Source organism: Anolis carolinensis, unplaced genomic scaffold, assembly GCF_035594765.1.
Source record: "Anolis carolinensis isolate JA03-04 unplaced genomic scaffold, rAnoCar3.1.pri scaffold_10, whole genome shotgun sequence".
Lineage (NCBI taxonomy): Eukaryota > Metazoa > Chordata > Lepidosauria > Squamata > Dactyloidae > Anolis > Anolis carolinensis.
This window is the reverse complement of record NW_026943821.1, coordinates 7,595,954-7,622,259: the sequence shown is the minus strand read 5'-3', so window position 1 is coordinate 7,622,259 and position 26,306 is coordinate 7,595,954. Positions and strand designations below refer to the sequence as shown.

The following is a 26,306-nucleotide window of genomic DNA, read 5'->3' as shown; positions in this document are numbered from 1 at the left end:
TTTCCGTGGAGACCGGCCGAAAGGAGGGCTGCCGTCAAGCGAGACCCGTCGCGGTAGATGTCGTAAGTGGCAGCGCCGGGTTGCCGATTCATGGCAGCGGGGACGACAGTGCTGATGGCGGCGGCGGGCCCGGTGCTGAACGGGGCGGAGGCGGGCAGCGTGGCCGGGCTCAAGGAGGCTGCCGGCATGTACGAGCAGCTGCGGACCGAGTGGAACCGCAAGAACCTCAACCTTACCAAGTGCGGGGACCTGCTGGGCCGCCTCAAGGTGCGCTGGGAAAGGGAGCGGGGAGGCTAGAAACCACCATCTGGAAGAGGAGGGGTCTACAAACTGCCACCTAATGGGCTCTGGAAACCGCCATCTGAAGGGAAGGGAGGTTTTATGTTAATTGATGTTGTTTTATGTGAATTGATTCTGTTATTGTTATAAATGTTGATGTAATTTACTTGTATCCTATGTGTTTTATGGCACTAGTATGTGCTTTCTGTAAGCTGCCCCGAGTCCCTTTTGGGAGATGGTGGTGGGATATAAATAAAGTTATTATAATAATATATAATATTCATCTATATATATAAAAGGGTAATGAAATTTCGGCCTAGGACAAAACAACAAAACTACACATCCCAGAAACACTAAACTTGGCAGCACAACCCCTCATCCATGCCTCTATGTTCATACAACAAAAAGAAAAGAAAAATAAAGTCCTAATTAGAGGGAGAGGAATAATTGTTTTTATCCAATTGCTGCCAGTTAGAAGGCTAAGCTCCGCCCACTTGCTCTCCTAACAACCCACTCAGCCCAGGGGATAGGCAGAGTTAGGCCTCACTTAGGCCTCTTCCACACTGCCTATAAAATACAGATTATCTGATTTTAACTGGATTATATGGCAGTGTAGACTCAAGTCCCTTCCACACAGCTATATAACCCATTTATAATGGACTTAATGTCAGGGGAAAACCTTTACCCTTTACCTTAACTACCACCAAGTCCTCAATACTTTATTTCCCATACCACCATACTTCGCCACAGCAATGCGTGGCCGGGCACAGCTAGTATTATGCTATACTAATATTATAATATATTGTATATACATATAATATTGATAATAATATTATGATTTAATACAATGTAATAATAATACATTATTATAATTGTATTTTTATATTACATGCAATATTACTAATAATATTGCAATATAGTCGTATAGTACAATATAATAATATATAATGCTTATATAGTGCTTATATTGTGCTATACTAATAATATAATATATTGTATGTATATATAACTTGCAAGCTGCCCAGCGTCTCCCTGGGAGTGAAAAGGGCAGGATATAAATGTCGCAATTAAATAAATAAAGTTATTATTATTATTATTATTATGGTCTAGAAACTGCCATCTGATGGGGAGGGAGATCTAGTAACTGCTACCCAATGGGGAGGGAGATCTAGAAACCGACACCCGATGGGGAGGGAGGTCTAGAAACTGCCACCTGATGGGAAGGAAGGTATAGCAAGCACCATCTGATGGGGAGGGGTCTAGAAATCTCCATCTGATGGGAAGAAATGTCTAGAAACCGCCATCTAATGGGGAGGGGGTCTAGAAATCGCCATTCAATAGGGAGAGGGTCTAGAAATCTCCATCCAATGGGAAGGTGATCTAGAAATTGCCATGGGGAGGGGGGGGGTCTACAAACCTCCATCTGATGGGGAGGGGGCCTAGAAACTACCTGGTTTAAAGCAGGAATGGGCAAGGGTGGGATTTGTAGGATTTATAAATTATCCCTTCTGATAAAAAAATCATGATCTACCTTATATGATAATGGTATGAACTAATGTGAAAAATCAAGGGGATCTTTCCAACAGAGGATTGGTTGGCTCCATCTACAGGATAAATTTAATGCAATTTAGCCTTGCTATAACTGTTGTTGTTGTTGTTAACTTGATTTCTGGCACTCCCTTTCTTCCCATAAAGACTCAAGGTGGCTAAAATGATATAACCCACTAAAAATAAAAATAAAAAATCAAATACAAAGATTAAAAACCATTAAATATTTGTGTCATGATCACAAAGTTAAAATACAGTTCAAATACAATAAAGTGCAATTAGAATTTCATTTAAAACCTACCATGGCTCGATCCTGTGTACTCCTGGGTTTTGTAGTTTGATTAGGGGCCAGCACTCTTGGGCAGAGAAGGCTAGAACACCTTGTAAAAACTACAACTGCCATGACTCCATAGCCGTTAAAGTGCTGTTTTAAGAGGCTGGTAATCCCTAGCATTTATGCATAGAGGTTGAACATCCATCCATTAAATTCCAAAATTCTGTGAAAGGAGAAGTGTCATTGTCACACACTTTCACAATTGACCACTTTTTAGATAGCCAAGTGTTGGTCTTTTACTTGATGGGGCAAAAAGTTTTCATTACTAAACGAAATGCTGAAAGATTCCTGAATAATAATAATAATAATAATAATAATAATAATAATAATAATAACAACAACAACAACAACAACAACAACATAGCTGACACTAAAAACTGTCATGATGTGTGAATTAGAAATCTAACACATTTCAACATTAAAATAGAATTAAACATAGAAATATTTAAAATACATTCTTAAAAGCAATAAAAACAAATCTATTAAATTTTGTTAGGGGCAATGTCCCTCCCCCGTAAAGACAGACATGTGTGCATCATGTAACTTATTAATGGACAAACGTATTAAAATATAGGCAGTCCACAAGTTATGAACAAGATAGGTTCTGTAGATTTGTTCTTAAGTTGAATGTGTATGTGAGTCGAAACAAGTACATTTTTTACAGTGTAGCTCTACCCAAAATATATATGTTTTAGTTTGGGATTGCATAGGGAAGGGTTAACACCCTTGTGGGGTTTGTTTTGCTGTCTGTGCCCCTGTCCAGAAGATTTCAGCTCACTTTCTATCCCTCTGAGAATTGGATTTTGAAAAATTTGGCTTGCTATGGCAAGCTTTCCCCCATGATAATAACTTTCAGGAGTAAATTTCCCTTCCAAGGGGTTTCCCTGTTTTCTCACCCCTGATTTTAACTGAGTCAGAACACGAGGACTGTCTATACATGGCTAAGAGAACTGGAACCCAATGCTTGTGTGTGGTATTAGGTAGAACACAGACTTTACTTGCTACTTCCTGGCTGCCAATTCTTGATGTCATGGATTTCAACTGTCCCTTCTCCTGTTTCGGAAACCTGGCAAGACTGCATCTACTTCTAGCAAAGGAAGGCCTCTCATTCCTTGGAGGCTGCCGGAAGAGGGGTGGATGACTCAACCACGTCGTTGCTTTGCCTGTTTGTGTATGAGCTCCTCCGACTATAAGCCGAGGCACCTAATTTTACCACAAAAAAACTGGGAAAACTAATTGACTCGAGTATAAGCCAAGGGTGGAAAATGCTGCAGCTATTGGTAAATTTCAAAAATAAAAATAGATACCAATAAAATTACATTAATTGAGGCATTTGTAGGTTAAACGTGTTTAAATATTTACATAAAACTGTAATTTAAGATAAGAATGTCCAGCTCTGATTAAATCATTATTCTAACCCTCTTCAATGTAAATGTGCTTACGTATCCTTCCAATAATAATAGAGTAAAATAGTACATGTAATATTAACAATCATGATAGAGTAAAATAATAAATGTAGTCGTAACAATAATAAAGAGTAAAATAATAAATGTAATCATAATAAATAGAGTAAAATAATAATTTTATCAACAGCAACAATAATGCAATAATCACCATAAGGTAAAGGGATAAGGTTTTCCCCTGACATTAAGTCTAGTTGTGCCCGACTCGATGTTGGTGCTCATCTCCATTTCCAAGCCGAAGAGCGTTGTCTGTAGGCACCTCCAAGATCATGTGGCCAGCATGACTGCATGGAGCGCTGTTATAATAATCACCATAGTTTATTTTAACTACAATATACATTTTGGGAAACTGCTGTGTGTATATGAATAAGGAAAAATGGGAGAGACTGTCTTGGGAAGGGAGTGGGAAGGATGGACTGGAAATGGGAAAAGATTGGAATGGGACGAAGTGGTTGAAAAAGTGGGAAAATTAGGTGGAAAAGGGGTAGCTGGAAAAGTAGGACAGATTGGGGTGGGAAGGGGGCAACTGGGGAAGGGGGAATGATTGAGGTTTGAAAGGAGGGGATGGAATGGGGCCTGGAAAAGTGGGAAAGTCCCCAGTATAGAGTGTTTTTTATTTTTATATTATATACTCGAGTATAAGTCAAGGGGGGGGGGGCTTTTTCACCCTAAAAAGGGGTCGAAAAACTCAGCTTATCCTCAAGTATACATGATAGCTTAAAAAGAGTCCCACTGATACCTAACTCTAATTTTGCTTTGTTTTTATGTTAAATATCTCATCCCTGAAGCAACTCATAGACAAAGGACTCCTTTTAAAGAGGAGAAGGCCCCTTGGGAATGGTGGGCTAGCTAAATTTCTCACCAGATCTGGCACTAAAACTCCCAGCTGCCTTTCAATAGGATAATTTACCTGCTATGAATTGTGAGCCTTCATGTTGGAAAACATTTTTGCAATCTGCCGCTTTGAGTCTCTCCACAAAGCAGGGTATAAGTAATATTAATATTAACAACAACAAAAATGCAGTTCCCCGATTTATCCTGAGAGCCTGAGGGTTTGACATGGCAAGGCTTGGTTGTCAATAAGTGCGGTCTGTGTGAAATTTCTCTCCTTTCTTTCTGTTCCAGTTAGCCCTGCTTGAGCTCAACTTCCTTCCCACCACAGGCTCAAAACTAACTAAACAGCAGCTTATCTTGGCAAGTGAGTATATTCAGACCAGGCGCAAGCACATACGTGGGCCAAGGCCTGGCAGATAAATCTAAGCCACTATTCTTTCCCCTCCCTACCTTTCCATCTACCCCCACCCCCCAGCATTATTATCTCAACCCAAGAATAGCCATTGTCCCATATTGGTTACATTCCTCTAAGCCAGGAGAGTGACCCGTTCTGTACTACGCTTCCCAACCAACATCACCAGAGGTTAGGAGTGCTAGGAATTGTATTTCACCCTCACCTGGAGGACCATCTGATTCTCCCCTCTGTCTGAAAAGGAGGCTGAAATAAAAGCTTGCTCTGCTCCTGTGTGAATATGAATAGGGCTTTCAGAAGAGCTTCCTTTTGTCTGTAACCTATTGGTAAAATGTATTTATTACATTTAAAATGTCTTTGTAGAGTTAAAAAGGTATTTTGGAGTGTTCCTAGGCAGTCTCTCATTTGGATGATGCAGAACTGTTTAGCACATCATGAGCTTCAGTTTCGACCTTATATTCAACTTCTATGTAATATCTAAAATACTTAATATACAGTTTCTTATTCTCGCATCGCAACAACTTACTGAGTTATGTGCCGCTGAAGGCTTCATGGCCAGAATCACCTCCAAACAAAGTATTCCCTCAGGCAGGAAGCAGCCAGGCCTTGAAGATGCAAGGCTTTTCAATGCTAATCAAGGTGATTAATTGCAACATTCACACATAGCTCCAACAGACAAGAATTCTTTCTCCCACCCTGGACCTTCCACACATATATAAACCACCCTTGCCTAGTTTACAACAAACCTCACAACCTCTGAGGATTCCTGCCATAGATGTGGGCAAAATGTCAGGAGAGAATGCTTCTGGAACATGGCCATACAGTCGGAAAACTCACTGCAACCTTACTAAGTTATGTTTCTGTTATTTCTGTGAAGGAGGTTGGGAGGCTGACCACTTTGGACAGTGAGGGAGGCTTGATGCCCAGTCCCCACTCATTATCCAGTTTGGCTGGGGTTTCTTACAGTTGAGGTCCAATTGAACCTGGAGTTCTGCCCTTCCCATCAAGAATCACTGCCTTGGGGAAATTTGTGCCAGAAGCACAATACAAGCCCCAGTCGTCCTGATATGTAGGTCAGTCATGTAGCGTTTAGATGTTGACAGTCTGTTGAATAACTTCATTTGCTCTACTTCCTGTTGCATTAACCTGACTGAAGGTGGAGATGGGATAGTGGCTTGATTAGTTTGCTCCTAATACTACCACATATTTTTTTGTTTTGTTTGTCAACATTCTGCTCATCATCCTTCTTCCTACCATCCAAGGAGACATCCTTGAAATTGGGGCTCAGTGGAGTATCCTGAAGAAGGACATCCCATCTTTTGAGAGATACATGGCCCAGCTCAAGTGCTACTATTTTGATTACAAGTAAGCATTTCCTGCCGTACAGTCTTGAGCAAAGTGTATTTCTATTTTGAGCCTCTCTGTAAGACTTCTTTTTGCCTGTCATTTGGCTGGGAGAAACAGAGGCTGACACTCTAATCCTAGGCCTGTTCTGTATATACACATCTCCTTGATCTCCGTTTCACTGTTTTCCCCCTTCTGCCTCAGAGATGAGTTACCAGAGTCAGCCTACAAACACCAGCTGTTGGGTTTGAACCTTCTCTTCCTGCTGTCCCAGAATCGCGTTGCTGAGTTCCACACGGAGCTCGAAAGGCTCCCAGCAAAGGATATCCAGACCAATGTCTACATCAAGCACCCTGTGTCTCTAGAGCAGGTAACTTCCCATCTTTTTGCCTGGATTTTGTGTTGTTAGATCAGAGATTTTGCCTTGTACGAGCAGAACAAATTCCTTATTAGGAACTTTGCTCTCTGCACCTCAATTCCATTACAGAGAGGAGGGCTATTTATTTATTACTAGCTTGGGTACCCAGCATTGCCTGAGTTATTTGAAAAAGTCATTTTTTTACTTGTTCAAAGTGCATACGGTTGTGGATTAACTACAACTCACATCATGCCAGGTTAACCCCGAGAAATTTCATCAGTACTTAATGTTTGTTATGCTGGGCAGGTTTGCTCTGGGGGTGAGGTCATGGGTGGGGTTTAGGGTGCTCTCTGGCTGTCGGGTAAACTACAACTCTCACTGTGATGAGTCAGTCCCCTCAAACCACTCCGGTAGGTTGGGCTAGTCATGGGAATTTTGTGTGCCAAGCTTGGTCCAGGCTTGTCATCGGTGTTTGAGTTCACAGTGCTCTCTAGGTGTAGGTGAACTACAACTCCCCCAAATCAAGGTGAATTTTCCCCAAAGACCTCCAGTATTTGTTGTTGGTCATGGAGGCTCTGTGTGTCAAATTTGGTCCAATACCATCTTTGGTGGAGTTCAGAGTGCCCATTGATTGCAGGAGAACTATACATCTCAGTACCTACAACTCCAAAATGTCCAGGCCAATTCCCCTCAAAACCCACCAGTATTCAAATTTGGGTATATCGGTATGCATGCCAAGTTTGATCCAGATCCATCATTGTTTGGGTTCATAGTGCACTCTGGTTGTAGGTGAACTACAACTCCTATAAATCCCCCCAAAGGCCTCTAGTATTTTTTGTTAGTTCCAAGTTACTGGTGTCCGTAGGAAAAGCCTGAGCACTAATTTGGGAAAAATAAAGTTCAATTTGCGCCAAAAAAGTAGGCAACTTATTTCTAGACCCGTCAAAATGTTCGGGAGTCATGACATGTCCTTTAGCTGGCTGTGCTGCTTGTGCAGCGTAAAATGCAGCCTGCAGCTGGTCAAAACGAGCCTTCAGCTCCTCCATCGTCTTCTAAATGTAATTACCTAACTAGAAAAAACTTCTTTCTGGCGTTGGGCAATCTGTCAAGGACAGAACGCCACTAGATAAGATTCAACACAGTTTATTAAAGATACAGAACCAAAATTGCTCGTAAAAAACAAAGAGCTTGGCAAACACTCGCCTTCAATATGAAAAGTCACTCAAAAATGGTTCAAAAGATAAACCGGATTAAACAAGAGTTTAATCCGGGTTAAACCAAAAATGCTTACTTCAGCCTGGGACTTTAAACAAACAAAAGCTGGTAAACAAACATTCAATAGAACATAAATACTGGCAGCAGATTCCTCTCTGCTACTCAGCAGCTGTGGTTGAGCAACTAAGTTGTTACTCCTCCGAGCAGCGGGCGAACTCCGGGTCCAAACACATCAATCAGGGTTGCAGCGGTCAGCGGGGTCTAAATCCGGTCCGAGGTCGATAGCCAGGTGCAGGCGTCTTAGGTTCCACGAAAACCTCCGATAGCCAAAGAAAGGGTCGTCCAAGATCGTAGTCAGCCAGTCCAGCGTCAATTCCGAGTAGGTAAATAATGTCCGTCAAGAAGACGACGGAGGGTCCAAGCTAATAAGATTAAACACAGGTTGCACAAGAAACGCCCACACAGTTCCTCCCGCCGTCTTTGCCCAGTGTCCTTGGTAACTTACGTATTCAGCAAACGAAACACACCCGTCTTTAGGAAAATTCCCAACAATAGCCCAAGCGTTCGTCCAGATTACCTTGCCCAACGCAATTAGCCCCGGATTCAAGACCCCATTATATGCCAGTTACAACTCCTCATCGCTATCAGGTGTTACCCTAATTCCAGGTGCCTCGTCATCATCATCCTCATCAGAACTAAAACATCTTTGACTACGCCCCACAGCATCCCCAGCTGTGGATCCCGTTCCATCCCTCCAGCTCGTCCACGGGTCCGATCCTGCAACCTGCCAGTCGCTTCCCATGCTATTATTGCCAGGAACACCCAAATCCTCCCTCACACGAGTCCATTCCATGTCATCCTCCTCTGAGCTAACCCTCAAAGGAGTCTTCGTCAGATGGTTCTGCAAAGATATCCCGCAGCCGTTTCCTCTCTCGCTCCTCGAGAGAATCTGACTCTCGAGGAGTCTTACGACCACGTCTCCCAGTATTGGAGCCATAAGGCTCAACCATAACAGGTCCCAATTAGATGAACAGATAAGAAACTATTAAAACAATATAATTTCCGCAAGTGTGTGGTTTCACCCAAGTATATAGTAAACTACAGCAGGTCCTCCACCTTTGCAGAGGTTAAAGGCACAGTTGTACACAGATGTCTTGGAAAGGTGACTGATACATTTGTTGTGTATCCTCCGCAGTACCTGATGGAAGGCAGTTACAACAAAGTGTTCCTTGCTAAAGGCAACATCCCAGCGGAGAGCTACGCTTTCTTCATTGACATCTTACTGGACACTGTCAGGTTGGTTGTGTTCTCTAACCAACATTAAAATGGGAAGCCCCTCTCCACACTGGCACCTCATTCCGCAAAAACCTCTGTTAGCAGGTATGATTGGATCATTCCGCCCAGAATTACCCAGTTTTGGTAAAGTTAACTATTGTATCCCTGCATGAGTTTCTAATTACACTCGAGATAATCCAGTAGACATGGTTCCCAGAGCATTTCCTCATTGAGAAACTTAAGGGAAATTTGTGTTTGCTTGGCCCACCCAAACAACCTTTTAAGAGTATAGTATAGCTATAGTATGAATTCAGGAGACAAGTTTTTCCTTTTCCAAAACTCTGGGGACTCTTTCTACCACACAAACCAAGATCACCCATATAGCACACCATACCTGCACTTCTGCTTCTCATCTCTCTCCATCACAGCAGCTGGGGCAGCACTATTAGGCCCAGGCACAATTCAGCATAAACATCTTAAAATATTTTACAGCACCATCTGTTTTGACGAGAAAGAATTTAGCATGTGCTGAATTAACCCACTGTTGTCAGTTGAGTTTAGAAATGCTTCTTGATGACTGGATTCTGCTTCATGGGTTTTTTCCCTCTGTCAATCCAGAGACGAAATTGCCAGCTGTATTGAGAAGGCTTATGAGAAGATTCTGTTCAATGAAGCCACTCGTATGCTCTTCTTCACCCCCAAGAAGATGACTGACTATGCCAAGAAGGTGAGGTTGCCCAGATGGGACTACACTTTGTTTGAGCTTCCTTCCTTGTGGGGTTCTCTGTAAGAATGATTCGTTCTTACTATGTTGAATGATAACTCTCATCTTCCCTAACTGGAGTTGATAGGAATGTTAGTTGAACAATATCTGGTAATGTCAGATCTTTTCTCCTGCTCTTCTAGAACAAGTTCAATTTCAGTAGCTGTGCTTTCAATTACCGTAAATATTTGAGTATAAGCCGACCCAAATATAAGCGGAGCCACCTAATTTTACCACAAAACACTGGGAAAACGTATTGACTCGAGTATAAGCCAAGAGTGGGAAATGCATCAGCTACTGGTACATTTTAAAATAAAAATAGATACCAATAAAATTACATTCATTGAGGCATCAGTAGGTTAAATGTTTTTGAATATTTACTGTATTTCAAAGAAAAACAGTAAACTAGCTCTGTACGCGGAAAGATAGGGCCAACAAAAACAATATGGTATCAACATTAACTTTACAATAATAATAATAATAATAATAATAATAATAATAATAATAATAATAATAATAATAATAATAATAATAACAACAACAACAACAACAACTTCATTTGTATCCCGACCTATCTATCTCCCCATGGGGACACAGGCTGGCTTCCAACATAGTAAGAGGAAAACATTAGATGCCTATATAAACAATGCAGAGCTAGAAATAGATCTATTATTATATATACTAATTTCACATATGCATTTTCCCCTGAAACATTTGCAAATCCTCTCTCTCTCTCTCTCTCTCTCTCTCTCTCTCTCTCTCTATATATATATATATATATATATATATGCATTTCCCTCCTGCAATAACTGCAGTCCTATATATCTATGTATATATCTATCTAGACATTTCTCTATGTGTGTGTGTGTGCGCGCACGCACATGCATTTCCCCTACAATATTTACAAATCCTATATATCTATTTTCACATCTATCTTGACATGTCTATATATATATTTCTATGAGTATTTTCCCCTGTAATATTTGCAAGCCCTATATATCTATATTCATATATATCTATCTAGATATCTCTCTTTATAGAGATAATTATATCTATATAGGATTTGCAAAGACCTGCAAACATATAAGGGGAAAATTCATATATAAAATTAATGTATATAGATATATAGGTACAGATATATAGGTACATAGAGATTGCAAAGGCTTGCAGGAGGAAATGCCTATATATCTGTAGGAGAGATTAACAAATATTTCAGGAGAAATGCTTTTATAAGATGAATGAATATATATCTTTTCTTCTTCCTGACTTGCAAGGGCTTCTCTCCCTTTCCTTTTCAAAACATTCCCTTTGTTAAGAGCGAGGGAGGCTTTGGGAAAGAAAACACACTGTTAAGGGAGGGGAATTGGGGAGATAAATATATCATATATTGCAAGCAATGGCCTCCAGGCTCCCCTGCCCGACTTGACCCCATTTTAAACGGAGGGAGGGTTTTTCAGCTCAAAAAAAGGACTGGCTTATCTTTGAGTATATACAATACTAGATCTCCCTCCCCATCAAATGGCAGTTTCTAGACCATAATAATAATAATAATAATAATAATAATAATAATAATAATAATTAATAACTTTATTTATTTATTTCCGACATTTATATCCCGCCCTTTTCACTCCCAAGGAGACTCTGAGCGGCTTACAAGTTATATATACATCTATATATATAAAAGAGTGATGGCATCACGGCAATTCACAAAACAACAAAACTACAGGCCCCCCAACCTCAAAATTTAATAACACAACCCATCATCCACGCCTCAAGGTTGATACAACAAAAAGAAAAGAAAAATAAAGTCCTAATTAGAGGGAGAGCAATAATTTTTTTATCCAATTGCTGCCAGTTTAGAGGGCTAATCTCTGCCCACTTGGTTGCCTAGCAACCAAGGGACAGCCAGGTTTCAGTTAGGGGACAGGCAGATTTAGGCCTCACTTAGGCTTCTTCCACAGATTATCTAATTTGCACTGGATTATATGGCAGTGTAGACTCAAGGCCCTTCCACACAGCTATATAACCCATTTATAATCTTATATTATCTGCTTTGCACTGGATTATCTTGACTCCACACTACCATATAATCCACTTCAGTGTGCATTTTATACAGCTGTGAAGAAGGAGCCTCATATAATCCAGTTCTGAGCAGATAATATAAGATTAGAAATATACAGTAGAGTCTCACTTATCCAACGTAAACAGGCCGGCAGGATAAGTGAATATGTTGGATAATAAGAAGGGATTCAGGAAAAGCCAATTAAACATCAAATTAGGTAATCGTTATACAAATTAAGCACCAAAACATCATATTATACAACAAATTTGACAGAAAAAGTAGTTCCATGCGCAGTAATGCTATGTAGTATTTACAGTAGAGTCTCACTTATCCAACACTCGCTTATCCAATGTTCTGGATTATCCAACGCATTTTTGTAGTCAATGCTTTCAATATATCGTGATATTTTGGTGCTAAATTCATAAATACAGTAATTACTATATAGCATTACTGTGTACTGAACTATTTTTTCTGACAAATTTGTTGTCTAACATGATGTTTTGGTGCTTAATTTGTAAAATCATAACTTAATTTGATGTTTAATAGGGTTATCCTTAATTCCTCATTATCCAACATATTCGCTTATCCAACGTTCTGCCGGCCCGTTTATGTTGGATAAGTGAGACTCTACTGTACTGTATTTACAAATTTACCACTAAAATATCACAATGAATTTAAAACACTGACTACAAAAACATTGATTCTGAAAAGGCAGACTGCATTGGATAATCCAGAACATTGTATAAGCGAATGTTGGATAAGTGAGATTCTTCTTTAATATGAAATAATTACTGGGATAGAATAATGCAGAACAATATAATCTCTAAAACCAGGACAGTAAATAAACAGGGGAATTCCACACAGGAAACAATCAGGGCCAGCTAACACCTCCCAACAAAGTATTCCCATCATCAAAGTCTGGAAAATCCTCTGTTTTCTCAGGGCCACAGACAGTAGAAGCACATAAAATATCGCAAACAACACCACTCTGAAAACAAGGGAATTCCAGACAGGAAACAATCAGGGCCAGCTAACACCTCCCAACAAAAAATTCACTCAGGGAGGAAACAGCCAGGCTTTAAAGCTGCAAGGCCATTACATCCTAATCATTTTTCCTAATTGCAGCATTCATACTTGCCTCCAACAAACAAAAAAAACCAATCAGAAATATTGTATATTCACAACCTTTAGGAAATAATATCCCCTGATGGCGCAGCGTGTTAAAGTGCTGAGCTGCTGAACTTCTGGACCGAAAGGCCACAGGTTTGAATTGGGGGAGCGGAGAGAGCCCCCACTGTTAGCCCCAGCTTCTGCCAACCCAGAAGTTCAAAAACATGCAAATGTGAGTGCATCAATAGGTACTGCTCCGGCGGGAAGGTAACGCCGCTCCATGCAATCATCCCACATGACTTTGGAGGAGCCTACGGACAACGCCGGCTCTTCGGCTTAGAAATGGAGATGAGCACCAACCTCCAGAGTAAGACACGACTGGACTTAATGTCTGGGGAAAACCTTTACCCTTTTCCTTAACTACCACCAATTCCTCAATACTTTATTTCCCATACCACCAGACTTCGCCACAGCAACGCGTGGCTGGGCACAGCTAGTACAATATATTATTAGTATAGCACAATATAAGCACTATATAACCATTATATATTATTATATTGTACTATACGACTATATTGCAATATTATTAGTAATATTGCATGTAATATAAAAATACAATTATAATAATGTATTATTATTACATTGTATTAAATCATAATATTATTATCAATATTATATGTATATACAATATATTATAATATTAGTATAGTATAATACTAGCTGTGCCTGGCCACGCGTTGCTGTGGCAAAGTATGGTGGTATGGGAAATAAAGTATTGAGGAATTGGTGGTAGTTAAGGTAAAGGGTAAAGGTTTTCCCCTGACATTAAGTCCATTATAAATGGGTTATATAGCTGTATGGAAGGTCCTTGAGTCTACACTGCCATATAATCCAGTTAAAATCAGATAATCTGTATTTTATAGGCAGTGTGGAAGAGGCCTAAGTGAGGCCTAACTCTGCCTATCCCCTGGGCTGAGTGGGTTGTTAGGAGAGCAAGTGGGCGGAGCTTAGCCTTCTAACTGGCAGCAATTGGATAAAAACAATTATTCCTCTCCCTCTAATTAGGACTTTATTTTTCTTTTCTTTTTGTTGTATGAACGTACAGGCATGGATGAGGGGTTGTGCTGCCAAGTTTAGTGTTTCTGGGATATGTAGTTTTGTTGCTTTGTCCTAGGCCGAAATTTCATTACCCTTTTATATATATAGATGTATTTGCTTGCTTGTGATTACATACTTATACTATGTAATCTCAGGCCAATATGCATGTAATGGGGCTTTAAGAGATGAGGTGAAGACCTTGATTCCCATCCAAATATATCCATGCTAGGTGAATTGAGAGAATCCTGGATTTTTCATAATCTTTCTCCCATTATGGTGGTGCATTTCTAAGAATCAGTAGCCATGCAGAAACTGTAGGTATTTCCCGTTAGTTTCCTGTTGTTTTAAATGGCTGTGTCAGAGCATACTAACAATTGTGCCATTAAAAGTGCAGATCTGGAGCGTTTAAGGTTGGCTTTATCACAACTTCTCAAAAATGTATCTCCTCCCCTTTCAGCGTGGCTGGGTCCTGGGCCCAAACAACCATTACTGCTTCACGGGTCAGCAGCAGAAACCAGAAGATGCCACCATCCCTTCAACGGAGCTAGCCAAACAAGTTATCGAATATGCTCGGCAGCTGGAGATGATCGTTTAGCACTTGGCTGCTGCGGGCTGGCACTGTAGGCCATTCCTTTCCCTATTTTCTCCAATTCCCATCCAGCTGGGTGATCCCTTTACTTTTATGGATAGAATGGGTGGGAGTATGAATGTCTATTTCTTCTGGAATGCCAGAGTAAATGTAAGCTGGTCTCATCTGTGTGTCATTCAGAGTTCCATTGTTTCTTGGGGGTCAAATTGGGCATATGAAAGGGAAGGGGCAGACTCTGGCCATTTCTGACCTGAGGAGGATGGAAACTCCCTTTCATGAAGGCCCATGTCGTGTACCAACCTGTATCCAGAACCAATTGCAGGAACTTTTGCTTGCACTGGAAAGGGACTTTTCTCTGCTTTCTGGTCAGTGTGGCTTTAAAAATCCTCCCAGAATTATGTTCATGCTTCTGTTTTGGGTTGTTCTTTTATTTGGTACCTCACTACCACCTATTTGGTGTGTCACTTAAAGGGATGCTTGTAGGAGAAAAAAAATAAAACACAATTTCTACTACAAATACAATTTTCTAATTGTCATAAAGGAGTCCTGAAATTATTAGAATAGCATAAAGTTCAAATGGCAGGTGTGGTATAGGTGTAATGTCAAACCAGAGCTGAAATCCTGTGTGTGTGAAGTTCCTGCTGCCACTCCCTTCACCTGCACAGCTATCAGGAGACTGGAAGCATCCAGTTCTTGTTGGAGCTAATCCTGGTTTGTGTTGGTCAGATTGCACCTAGAATTTGGTCTCTCTCTGTTCTAAGTTTGCTGGGCTACTGGCAACGAGAAGAGAGTGCTGATGTGCTTCTTGAATGCCAGGATGCCCAGGTAAAGAGGGAAATGTCCGGGAAAAAGGGTAGAGCTACTTAATGTTGCTTAAGGAGGAGAAAATTTCAGAGTCTTTATGGCTTAAACAGGATAGGTCAAAACTGTTGTTTTTCTGTGTTGGGAGGGTAGCATTAATAGACATTCAGGCCATGCAGCTAGTATATTTGAGTTGCAAGGCAAGTCCTCGGTATAGAGAGGCAATTTTTCCAGTCTCAAGGGACCTCCGAATCAAACCAGAACTTAACAGAAGGTATGAAGCAATCAGGGCCAGCTAACATCTCCTAACAAAGGAGTCCCCCAGGCAGGAAGCAGCCAGGCTTTGAAGCTAAAATTCAGTGCTAATCAAGGTGGCCAATTGCAGCATTCGCATGTGCCTTAAGCAGAAATGAGTTATTTCTCCCACCATGCCACAGATATGTAAACCCCATTTGCCTAGTTTTCAACAAACTTCACAACCTCTGAGGAGGCCTGCCATAGATGTTGGCAAAATGTCAGGAGAAAATGCTTCTGGAACATGGCCATACAGTCCGGAAAACTCACAGCAACCCAAAAGAAAAACCACTTCCTAGAGAACGGGGAAATAAGATGTGGAGGCTACCAATCCTTATTATTTGATCCACCTAGCAAATAGTTCCCACCTTTGGGGATGCTAAACAAATATATATATAGGGAAAGAGAGACCTCCCTGAACCCACATAGAATTAATGATTCCCACCCCTGCCATACAGTGCCCACTTTGTACAGTTCAGGAGTCGCCTGCGGGTGGCATCATCTCAAGAAAAGTCCTGGTGTGACACAGTGCAATGTCAGGCAGGTGGTATACAAGTTTTATTGTTGAGTAGGCCTGGGGAAGGGGCAGGGAGCTTCAGTCCTCCTTGGCAACATGTTGTTGGTCGAAAGAGTCCAGGCAGAACTTGGTCCCAGCAACCAGGGAGACAGCCAACATGGCAGTAGCAACCCAGGGCGGTTCTGCCAAATGGTTGGTGGAGGGGTTGAGCCTGCAGGGGAAGGATTAAAAGGAAAACAGGAATGGTGTGGATGAATAGAACAGCTTCTGTGCACATCTACACCCTTCGTGGGTGAATTGTAGTCTGCCCAATTAATCGTGAGCACCTTGTTTTTACCTGATATAAATTCTCACTGATTTGGGACTTTTCAGATCCCCCAAACTACAACTCCAAGAAGCCTCTGTTTATTATATCTTCTGGGACTTATAGAATAGTATAGTTGATGGGCCCTGTGCTGCGTATGCATTTGCGTAGTCTAAAACAGGCTTCTTAAGCTGTGAACCTAGTTTGCGTTGCTGTGAGTTTTCTGGGCTGCATGGCAATGTTCCAGAAGCATTTTCTCCTGACATTTCACCCACATCTAGGGCAGGCATCCTCAGTGGTAGACCTCACAACTTCTGAGGATGCCTGCCATAGATGTGGGTGAAACATCAGGAAAGAATGCTTGTGGAACATGGCCATGCAGCTCAGAAAACTCACAGCAACCCAGTGATTCCGGCCATGAAAGCCTTCAACAACATTGTGAACCTTATGTTAAAGAATGTTTTTCCCTCCTTTGATTCCTATTGCATTTAGATTTTGGTGGAAATACAAACGAGGGGATCTGTGACCCACAAAGGGGTCAGAACCACTGGTCCGAAGTCATATAGCCAGGACTGGGGAAGAAGCTGTGTGGGTAGTTGCTAAGCAACATCTGGAGTTTGCGCATTAGAAAACACGGGGGTGGTTACTAGGGAAAGACTTGCATTGGGGTTGGGAAATGTGGGAGGCTAAGGGGACATATTATGACCCCCAGGAGACTTTGGAGGACTGCACCTCACCTACTGCACTGGGTAGGGTGTGAAGATCTCCTTTCTTAACATCCTCATTAAATTACAATCCTCAGCAATTGTCAAGAGGAAGCCATGATTATTAAACCGGCAGAAATTACTTGTGGTGCAGATTGCACTGCTTTTCCTTCTCAGCCACATAGCTATACAGTACCAGGCACATTCCTGCTCACCAAGCCATGACGTTCTTGGGCAGCTTCCTCTGATCCCGGTGTTTACAATAGCACTTCATGGAACAAGAATTTGCCACCTGGAAAGCCGGCCAATGGTGCGCAGGAGACTGGTCGGCCTCTCGGTCTTGCACAGGTTTGTCCTGGGCTGAGGTTGCATCCTGTTCGATACCAGCTGGTTTGTCCAGAGAAAGAGGTGTCTCCTGGACGAAAAAAAAGGATGCCCTTGCTTAAAACTTTGGCATGTGCTCTTCCTGCACACAAAGTTCAGCTTATTCATATTCTTCTGTTAATAACCAGGGTACCTTTACAAGATCACATATGCAGCTCTCCCCTTCAGCCAAGACCTGGAAGGCACTGCTGTGGCCATCAAACCGCAAGAGAGAAGTGACACTTCCCACTATATTAGTCAAAGTTTATTTGGAATAGCACATTAAGTTCAGAGGACTTCATTTTTAGAAAAGATACGGACAAGCTACAGTGGGTTCAGAGAAGAGTAACAAGAAAAGGATGTATGGAGGACAAAATGTACACTGAAAGGTTGAAGGAACTGGCATGTTCATCCTGATGAAGAGAAGAATGAGGGGTGACACTCTTCAAATATCTATAAAGAGTGTCACAGGTGCAGCTTTGTTCTGTGCTGCTCCAGACCTGCTTCAGAAGGGTTCCAGCCCCAGTCATGCATTTCCTCCCTCTAGCCATCACAACCTCTATTCAACAGAACTTGTTTCCTCTGGACTGTTCCTCTATCCCTGAATTGAGTTGAAGCATTGGGTCAGATACAGAAGATGGAGAGACTGAACTGCTTGTCAACATACTGTGGGTTCAAAAAGGCCTTTTGGGCATTTTGATGTTTTTTAAATATCACGTATACAAATCTAATATAAGAGCCCCGGTGGCGAAGTGTGTTAAAGCACTGAGCTGCTGAACTTGCAGATTGAAAGGTCCCAGGTTCAAACCCTAGGAGCAGCGTGAGCGGCTGCTGTTAGCTCCAGCTTCTGCCAACCTAGCAGTTCAAAAACATGCCAATGTGAGTAGATCAATAGGTACTGCTCCGGCAGGAAGGTAATGGCGCTCCATGCAGTCATGCAGGTCACATGGCCTTGGAGGTGTCTACGGACAACACCGGCTCTTCGGCTTAGAAATGGAGATGACCACCAACCCCCAGAGTCAGACATGACTGGACTTAACATCAGGGGAAACCTTTACCTTTTCTATACAAATCTAAATACACAAAATAAAGGTGAAAATCTGTATGTGTGTATGTGGTGGGGTGTCCGCTTACAAAGACAGCCTCCTGTCTCCACAAACAGTTTTAATTCATAGTGCTGAGGAGCCACCAAAGCCTTCCCCCCAAGGACATTGCAGGTTACAGCGAGCACCACATCCCAAGGTTCCTTTCTCTCTCCATTGTGTGGAATTTGCATGATCCCGCCCACTGCCTCTCCCTTAACCCTTTTTAAAAAAAATTCTATGTCACACAGCAAACAGGAATTGATCAGCAACTGAATATACATACTAGAGCAGTTTGGGGAGAATTCACCATGATTTATAGGAGTTGTAGGGACTGGATGTATAGTTCACCTGCAATCTAAGAGCATTCTTTATCCCACCAATGACAGATATGGACCAAACTTGGCACACAGACCCAACATGGCCAACTTTGTATACTGGCGGGGTTTGGGTGTGATTGAACTTGGCATCCAGGAGTCACAGTTCACCAGTATACAAAGAACACTGAACTCAGCAGATGATGGATCTGGACCACACTTGGCATGCAGACCCAACATGGCCAACTGCATACAGGCTTGGTTTGGGGGTGATTGTCCTTGGCATATGGGAGTTATAGTTCACCCTTATCCAGAAAGCACAACCCAGCTAATGACAGATCTGGACCAAAGTTGGCACATATACCCACACAGCCAACTTTGCATACTGACGGGGTTTGGGGATGATTGACATTGGCATTAGAGACTTATAGTTCACCTGTATTGAGAGAACACTGAATCCAGCAGATGACTGATTTGGGCCAAATTTGGCACACAGACCCAAAATGGCCAACTGTGCATACTGGTGGGTTTGGAGAGGATTGATCCAAGATTTTTGGGAATTGTAGTTCACTCACATCCTTATGCATTTTCTAATGGAAGCATTCATAAAAAGCAACAGGAAAGACTGAGGGTTTTTTTTCTAACAAATAGCGTAACATATGACCAAACTGATATTACCTAACATCCAAAAACAAACAAGGCCTTTTTCAAATAACCCAGGCACCACCGGATCCCCAGGCTAGTATTAAATATAACTTCTCTCTAATGTATTATTTATAGGCCTCAATTCTTTTGCAAGTCCTAACTAGAGATTTCATTCAGCAACAGACTGAGTAAGTCTACTCCAAATGGAACTAAGCAACTAGGATTCTAGCTGATAAACAATGTGCTACTTTCTTATAGAATAGTGCTAGCAGGTCTGTTTTTATAAACTGTCCTAAACCAGACTGGTAAAGATCAAAATAATATGAAAATCTATCCTCAAAGGACAAGGTAAGAACAACCAGATAGCAGCACTCAAATGCAGCTCAACCAGAGCAACTAAACTCACCAGTGGCTCTCCAAAATAGAAAGGTCGTGCAACCTTTTCAAAAGGTGGGAAGAGAGGGACCCCTTCTAATCTCAGAGGGGAGGTCATGCCATAACCTCGGGGCCACTGCTTTTGCCCTTTCCCCTTAGGCGGCTTAGCTTTGGGTTGCCCTGAAGCTTTGAGTTTCTCTTTAGATTTTGGAGTGGTAGAGCCTTGTTTTCGGATCTTGGGCCTCGCCTGAACTGCAGCTGGCGTTTTTTGATCCGGTATCAGTCCAATAGAGACACAGAGAGATCTAGGGGCTGAGGCGGCAGGGCTGGGCACCTCCAACACTTCCCTGGAAGAATGAGGAACAGGGTTGAGCAGCGGCATCACGACATCTTCTTCCTTTTGGAGAGACTGCGTAGGCGCCAATGGACAACTGAGGCCCCAGGCAGTGCTAAAGGGACCGATCTTGAGTGGCGACGTTTCTTTTGCACCTTCTTCCAGACCCTGTAGCCTCCTGCGTGACCTCTGGGGAGTCTCATCCACTTCTGTTGAAATTTCCCAAGCCAATGAGAGGGATGCAACAGGTGGAGAAGAGCTTGGTGCTTCCTCGGCCCCTTTGTTAACACCAACAGGTGGTTCCAAGTGCTCCTTGCCTCCTTCCTCAGCTGCCACCATGGCCTCATCCAAGGAGGCCTGGCTGTCATCATGGAGGAGCCAGTCACACTTTGGGTCGCTCTCTAGGAAGGCAACAACCTGTGACATGGCGGTGCCAAATTTGGGTAGCTTTCTTCCCTGAGTTTTGCGGCGTTGAGGGTATGGGGTTGGCGGTCGGGGTCTTTGCCACTCGGTCCGCTTGGTGTTGCTGGGAGAGAATTCCTCAAAGAAGGTGACCATTTGCTGCATGGGAGCATGGGAGGTGGTGGGCTCCTTAGGCGGGGTGACTTTCTTGAAGTGCTCCAGGAACAAGTGGCTGAGGGAAGAAAAGTCCTCCGGGTTGCTCCGCTCCAGGCCTTTGAAGGAGGGCAGCTTCTTGCCTGCAGCGGTGAGGTGGTTCAGTGCTTTCGGCAACACTGGGGGCCCGGCAGGGGATTTCTTCTGAGGGCACTGCTTCAGAACGTCGGCATAGGAGATGCCGGAGGAGATGACGCTAGGCTTCTGCTTGACTGCCTTGATGCTGGGCGGCCACTGCCCCGGCTGGATGGTCACTTTGTACAGGAAGTTCAGGCCTTTCTCCAGCAGCTCCTGCATCGTTTCGGAACTGACGGCTTCTGCTCCCAGACCTTCGTACTTCAGCTCAGCCTTGGTCTCATTTCTGACGGCTTGGGACCTTTCTATGGGGCCACTTGAAGCATTGGCCAGCTCCTCAGGAAGCAGGGCAACCAAAGCCGGGTCCTTGGAGTCTCCTTCCCGCCCCGGCGCATTGTCCCGGTGGCACGTTTGTTCTTTCTCCTTCTGGATCCATGACAGAAAGGCCTTCTTCCCTCCAGGCAGGACCATGCAGCTGAAAGGAGATGGGCTGTTTGGGCTCCTCTCATTCAGAGATCTAGGGCCCACCAAAACTTCTTCGATCATCTTTGACGATTCTGTTTTCTCCGTCATGGCCACCGCCTGCTTCTTGATTGAAGCTTCTGACACTTGCTCCTCATTCTCTAGGTATTCCTTGGCACAGGCTTCTGTGTGTTGAGTCCAACAAACCTCTCTTTCAACCATATCTTTGGGTGCTTCTACAGCTCGGTCCAGTTCTGCCAGCTTCTCCGGTTGAAGGAGCAGTGGACCCTCTGTGTTCTTGTCAGGATGGCCGCCCTCCGGCTTGCCCTTCCCTTTCGCTGGTGCTCGTTTGGCGCCCAAGTCTCTTGCCTCTGCGCCAGCCCCCTGAGGAGGCCTCAAGGCTGCCTTCAACCCTTTGGGCTCCTCTTGGAAGATGTTCCCCAAAGTCTGCCCACCCTGGAGGTCAGCTCGGCTGAGGCAAGCCAGTCCCCGCTTCTCTGCCCCCGTGTCCTGATCGCAGAGGCTGGCCTCCTTCATCCCGCCACTAGCCGCGTTCTGGGCCCACATGGAGGAGAGCTTCAGCTTGGATTTTTTGGAATGGTTCTTCCCCATTTCTGCAGCCCCTGCCTGCCTGTCTCCGCCACCTGGTTCACTGCTCAGAGGCGGACTGGCTGCTTTCGGCTCCGGGGCCTCGGGGCTGGGGTTCCCCGAGTCATGCTTGGTGCTGCTACTCTGGACTCGATCCGGCTTGCTTCTTTCCGGGTTGGCTTTCTCCTCCCCGTCTTTGGCAGACTCTGATTCTTGTGTGGTTTCTGATTGGACATTGCCCATTATATAAAGTCATCCTAAGGACGGAAAGAGAAACAGCATGACAAGGAGGAATGCAAAACGTGAAGACAGGTGGCATGGGGAATGTATCTGCAATGTAGCTGCACTGCAGAATTAATGCAGTTTAACACCAGTTTAGATGTTGTGGCTTAATGCTGTTGAATCATGGGAGCTATACGTTTTGACCTTCACTGCCAAAAAATGCTGGTGCCTCACCGAAATACAACCCCATTGATTTCATAGGATCATACAGTTGGAAGAGGCCTCATGGGGCATCTAGTCCAACCCCTTTCTGCCAAGAAGCAGTAAAATCACATTCAAAGCACTCCCGACAGATGGTCATCCAGCCTCTGTTTAAAAGCCTTCAAAGAGGGACCCTCTACCACACTCAGAGAGAGAGGCAGAGAGGGGCAGAGAGAGATTTCCACTGCTGAACAGCTCTCACAGTTAGGAAGTTCTTCCTAATGTCCTAACTCCTTTCCTGTAGTTTGAAGCCATTGTTCCATCGCGTCCTAGTCTCCAGGGCAGCAGAAAACAAGCTTGCTCCCTCCTCCCTATGACTTTTCCTCATATCTTGATACATGGCTCTCATCAGGTCTCCTCTCAGCCTTCTCTTCTGCAGGCTAAATATGCCCAGCTCTTTAAATGGATCCTCATAGGGCTTGTTCTCCAGACCCGTGATCATTTGATTCACCCTCCTCTAGACACATTCCAGCTTGTCAACATCTCCCTTAAATTGTGATGTCCAGAACTGGACAGTGTGATTCCAGGTGTGGTTTGGCCAAAGCAGAATAGAGTGGGAGCATGACTTTCCTGGATCTAGACACTAGACTCCAAAGTCTCATTGGCTTTTTAAGCTGCCGAATCATTGTTGGCTCATGTTTAACTTGATGACCCTAAGGATTCCAAGATCTTTTTACATGTCCTGCTGTTGATCCAGGTGTCCCCATTCTGTATCTTTGCATTTCACTTTTTCTGCCTAAGTGGAGTATCTTGCATTTGACCCAGTTGAAATTCATTTTGTTCGTTTTTGGCCAATTATTTCTCTAATCTGTGAATCGTTTTGGATTCTGCTCGTGTCTCCTAGAGTATTAGCTCTCCTTCCCAATTTGGTGTCATCTGCAAACTTGGTGATCATGCTTTCTAACCCTTCATCTAAGTCATTAATAAAGATATTGAACAAAGCCAGGCCCAGGACAGAACCTTGCTGATGTCATTCCACTCATCATTTCTTTCCAGGATGACGAGGATGATGAGAATCACCCTTTGGGTCCATTCACTTAACCAATTACAGATCCACCTAACCGTAGTTTTGCGTAGCCCACATTTGACTAGTTTGTTTGCCAGAAGGTCATAGGGGATCTTGTCAAAGGAAGGCCGTCCTGAAATCCAGATACACTCCAACCACAGCATTCCCTGTCTCTACCCAGCTTGTAACTCTATCGAAAAAAGAGATTAGATTAGTCTGGCTTGACTTGTTTTTGATAAATCCATGTTGACTATCAGCGATGACCTAAGTGTGGTTGTTGTGTGTTTTCTGAGCTGTATGGCCATGTTCCAGAAGCATTCTCTCCTGACGTTTCGCCCACATCTATGGTAGGCATCCTCATACCTCACAACCTCTGAGGATGCTTGCCATAGATGTGGACGAAATGTCAGGAGAGAATGCTTCTGGAACATGGCCATACAGCCTGGAAAATACACAACAACCCTGTGATTCTGGCCATGAAAGCCTTCGACGACCTAATAAGTCTTTGCAGAACACTTCTTTAATGATCTTTTCCAGAATCTTGCCTGGTATGGACATGAGATTTCACAGCATTGAGGCATAAAAGTTAAAGTGGTACCAAACTGCATTCATTCTACAGTGTAGATGTGACCTCTGAGCCATGGCAGTTAAAGTGGAATCAAATTGCATCCATTCTACAGTGCAGATGCATTCCAGAAGGCAAAGCAAAATATCAACAGCCCCACCCTTTCCCCTCCTCACACACACTTGCTGATTGAACACCCCCCACTTTCCCCACTTACACCTTGTCCAGGGCGGCCACGCCCCTTCGCCTGTGACTCCTCCCCCTTGCGGGGCAAGCGCCACCCCCTCCAAATTGAGGCCCCTCCCACTCACCGCCTGGCTCTGCGGCTGCTCCCGGGCGGAGCTGGGGGAATAGAACGAGTGGGCGGGGCCTCAACGGATGCAACGGACGCTCCGCCCCCTCAGCCCTGCCTTCCAGGGAGGATGATTGACAGAGCCTCTTCTGTATAAAAATATGTACAAGGTAAATATATTTTCTGTATCTAACCTAGGAGTGAATGCAGTTTGTTACCACTTTGGCTCAATGCTAGGAAGTCATGGGGGTTGCATTTTGATGAAACACCAGCATTCTTCAGCAGAGTAGGCTAAAGACCTTGTAAAACTACAACTCCCATGATTCCCTAGCAGTGAGCCATGGCAGTCAATGTGCTGCCAAACTGCATTAATTTTACAATGTGAGTAACCCAAAGCCACCCGGTTGATTTCCAGGGCTAAATGGCCATTCAAACCTTGGTCCTCCAATGTTTTACTCTAGCATGCTGGCCCTCTGCATTTTTAGACAGAAGTATGCCCTGCTCTTCTCACAAGGATCTGCCTTAAGGTAAGTGTCACCAGGATGATTTATAGGTCTTTTGAGTCACCTCCAGGGAGAAGATATGTATACATACCTGTCTGATCCCACTCATAACTGCTGGAAGGGAATACTGGGATTTGTAGTTTGTTGCTGGATGTCGAACAACTAAAACTTTGTAAAATTACACCTCTCACCATTCTATAACATTGTGGCAATTAAAGCGGTGACAAACTGCAGTGTAGATGGAACCTGGTGCAGGGCCTCCGAGATGAATTTTGCAAGGCAGCACGAGATTGCTTTCAGGACCGAAATTGACCTTAAATCCCCAACAATATAATATAGTTGTCAAAGGCTTTCATGGCCAGAATCATTGGTTTGCTGTGAGTTTTCCAGGCTGTATGCGTGAGGCGATCCCACGCAGCTTGAGGATGATGGTTCTCCAAGTGTAGTGTCTTGGCGGTAGATGCTTAGGTGGCTGTGGAGCCTCAGACCTTGAGATTCCGGGTTGTTTGGCCATGTTTCAGAAACATTCTCTCCTGACGGTTTGCCCACATCTATTGCATACATCCTCAGAGGTTGTGAGGTCTGTTGGAAACTAGGCAAATGGAGTTTATATATATATGTGTGTGTGTGTGTGTGTGTGTGTGGAATGTTCAGGTTGGAAGAAAGAACTCTTGTCTCCTGCAGAGTCAGTTAACGCCTCCCAACAAAGGATTCCCCCAGGTAGGAAGCAGCCAGGCTCTAAAACTGCAAGGCTATTCCAATGCTATTCAAGCTGGCCAATTGCAACATTTACACTTGCTTCAGGCAGACAAGAGTTCTTTCTCCCACCCTTGTCATTCCACAGATATATAAAACCCACTTGCCTAGTTTCCAACAGACCTCACAACCTCTGAGTGTGCCTGTCACAGATGTGGGTGAAACGTCAGGAGTGAATGCTTCTGGAATATGGCCAGACTGCCCGGAAAACTCACAGCAACTCAGATATAATATAGCATGGAATGTTCTGTTTGGGGGTGGGAGGGAATAGATGTTTCAATAAAATAATGAACAAAAAAATCTCTGGGTCCCTCCTTGCATTCTGCACCCTGCATATAAATCAATCAACCAGCCACAATCTATGCTTAGGAGTGAGGCCCCATCTGCACTGCCATATAATCCGGGTTGAGAATGCAGATTAACTGCATTGAACTGGATTATATGGCAGTGTAGATTCATACAATCCATTTCAATCTGCATCATATAAGGCCCCATCTATACTGCTATATAATTTTGTTTGAACTGTATTATATGGCCAGTG

The 26,306-nt window shown here is 43.5% G+C and overlaps 3 protein-coding genes across 4 annotated transcripts in view; 2 read left to right on the top strand and 1 right to left on the bottom strand.

Moving 5' to 3' along the window:
• Positions 1-22: 22 nt before the first annotated feature.
• Positions 23-14,848, top strand: psmd8 (proteasome 26S subunit, non-ATPase 8). Its single transcript, XM_062962390.1, has 7 exons — positions 23-267; positions 4,750-4,822; positions 6,133-6,235; positions 6,419-6,584; positions 8,983-9,083; positions 9,681-9,789; positions 14,553-14,848. Exons 1-7 carry the CDS (start codon positions 91-93, stop codon positions 14,688-14,690), a joined length of 867 nt encoding a protein of 288 aa, XP_062818460.1. The 5' UTR covers positions 23-90; the 3' UTR covers positions 14,691-14,848.
• Positions 14,849-16,315: 1,467 nt separating this feature from the next.
• Positions 16,316-24,575, bottom strand: ggn (gametogenetin). Of its 2 annotated transcripts, none has more exons than XM_062962384.1 (4): positions 24,526-24,575; positions 20,118-22,417; positions 17,520-17,719; positions 16,316-16,507 (listed from the first exon to the last, which is right to left on the bottom strand). In XM_062962384.1, exons 2-4 carry the CDS (start codon positions 22,401-22,403, stop codon positions 16,375-16,377), a joined length of 2,619 nt encoding a protein of 872 aa, XP_062818454.1. In that variant the 5' UTR covers positions 22,404-22,417; positions 24,526-24,575; the 3' UTR covers positions 16,316-16,374. The 2 variants fall into 2 exon arrangements, with proteins under 2 accessions (XP_062818454.1, XP_008118141.2); XM_008119934.3 differs by having other exon boundaries at positions 24,432-24,551.
• The window catches only part of spred3 (sprouty related EVH1 domain containing 3), a 35,804-nt gene continuing 34,034 nt past the window's right edge, over positions 24,537-26,306 (top strand). The window contains exon 1 of the mRNA XM_008119936.3: positions 24,537-24,676. The gene's annotated coding sequence lies outside the window, so the exon portion shown is untranslated. The remainder of the gene's footprint in view (positions 24,677-26,306) is intronic.

What these genes read in the sequence shown, in the direction of transcription:
- psmd8 (XM_062962390.1), top strand. Translation starts at nt 91, where the DNA reads ATGGCAGCGGGGACGACAGTGCTGATGGCGGCGGCGGGCCCGGTGCTG. An exon ending in ACCCTGTGTCTCTAGAGCAG is followed by an intron (nt 6,585 to 8,982) that starts GTAACTTCCCAT and finishes TATCCTCCGCAG; the next exon opens with TACCTGATGGAAGGCAGTTA. An exon ending in ATCTTACTGGACACTGTCAG is followed by an intron (nt 9,084 to 9,680) that starts GTTGGTTGTGTT and finishes CTGTCAATCCAG; the next exon opens with AGACGAAATTGCCAGCTGTA.
- ggn (XM_062962384.1), bottom strand. Translation starts at nt 22,403, where the DNA reads ATGGGCAATGTCCAATCAGAAACCACACAAGAATCAGAGTCTGCCAAA. An exon ending in TCTATTTTGGAGAGCCACTG is followed by an intron (nt 17,720 to 20,117) that starts GTGAGTTTAGTT and finishes TTTTTCGTCCAG; the next exon opens with GAGACACCTCTTTCTCTGGA. An exon ending in CCCAAGAACGTCATGGCTTG is followed by an intron (nt 16,508 to 17,519) that starts GTGAGCAGGAAT and finishes CTTCCCCTGCAG; the next exon opens with GCTCAACCCCTCCACCAACC.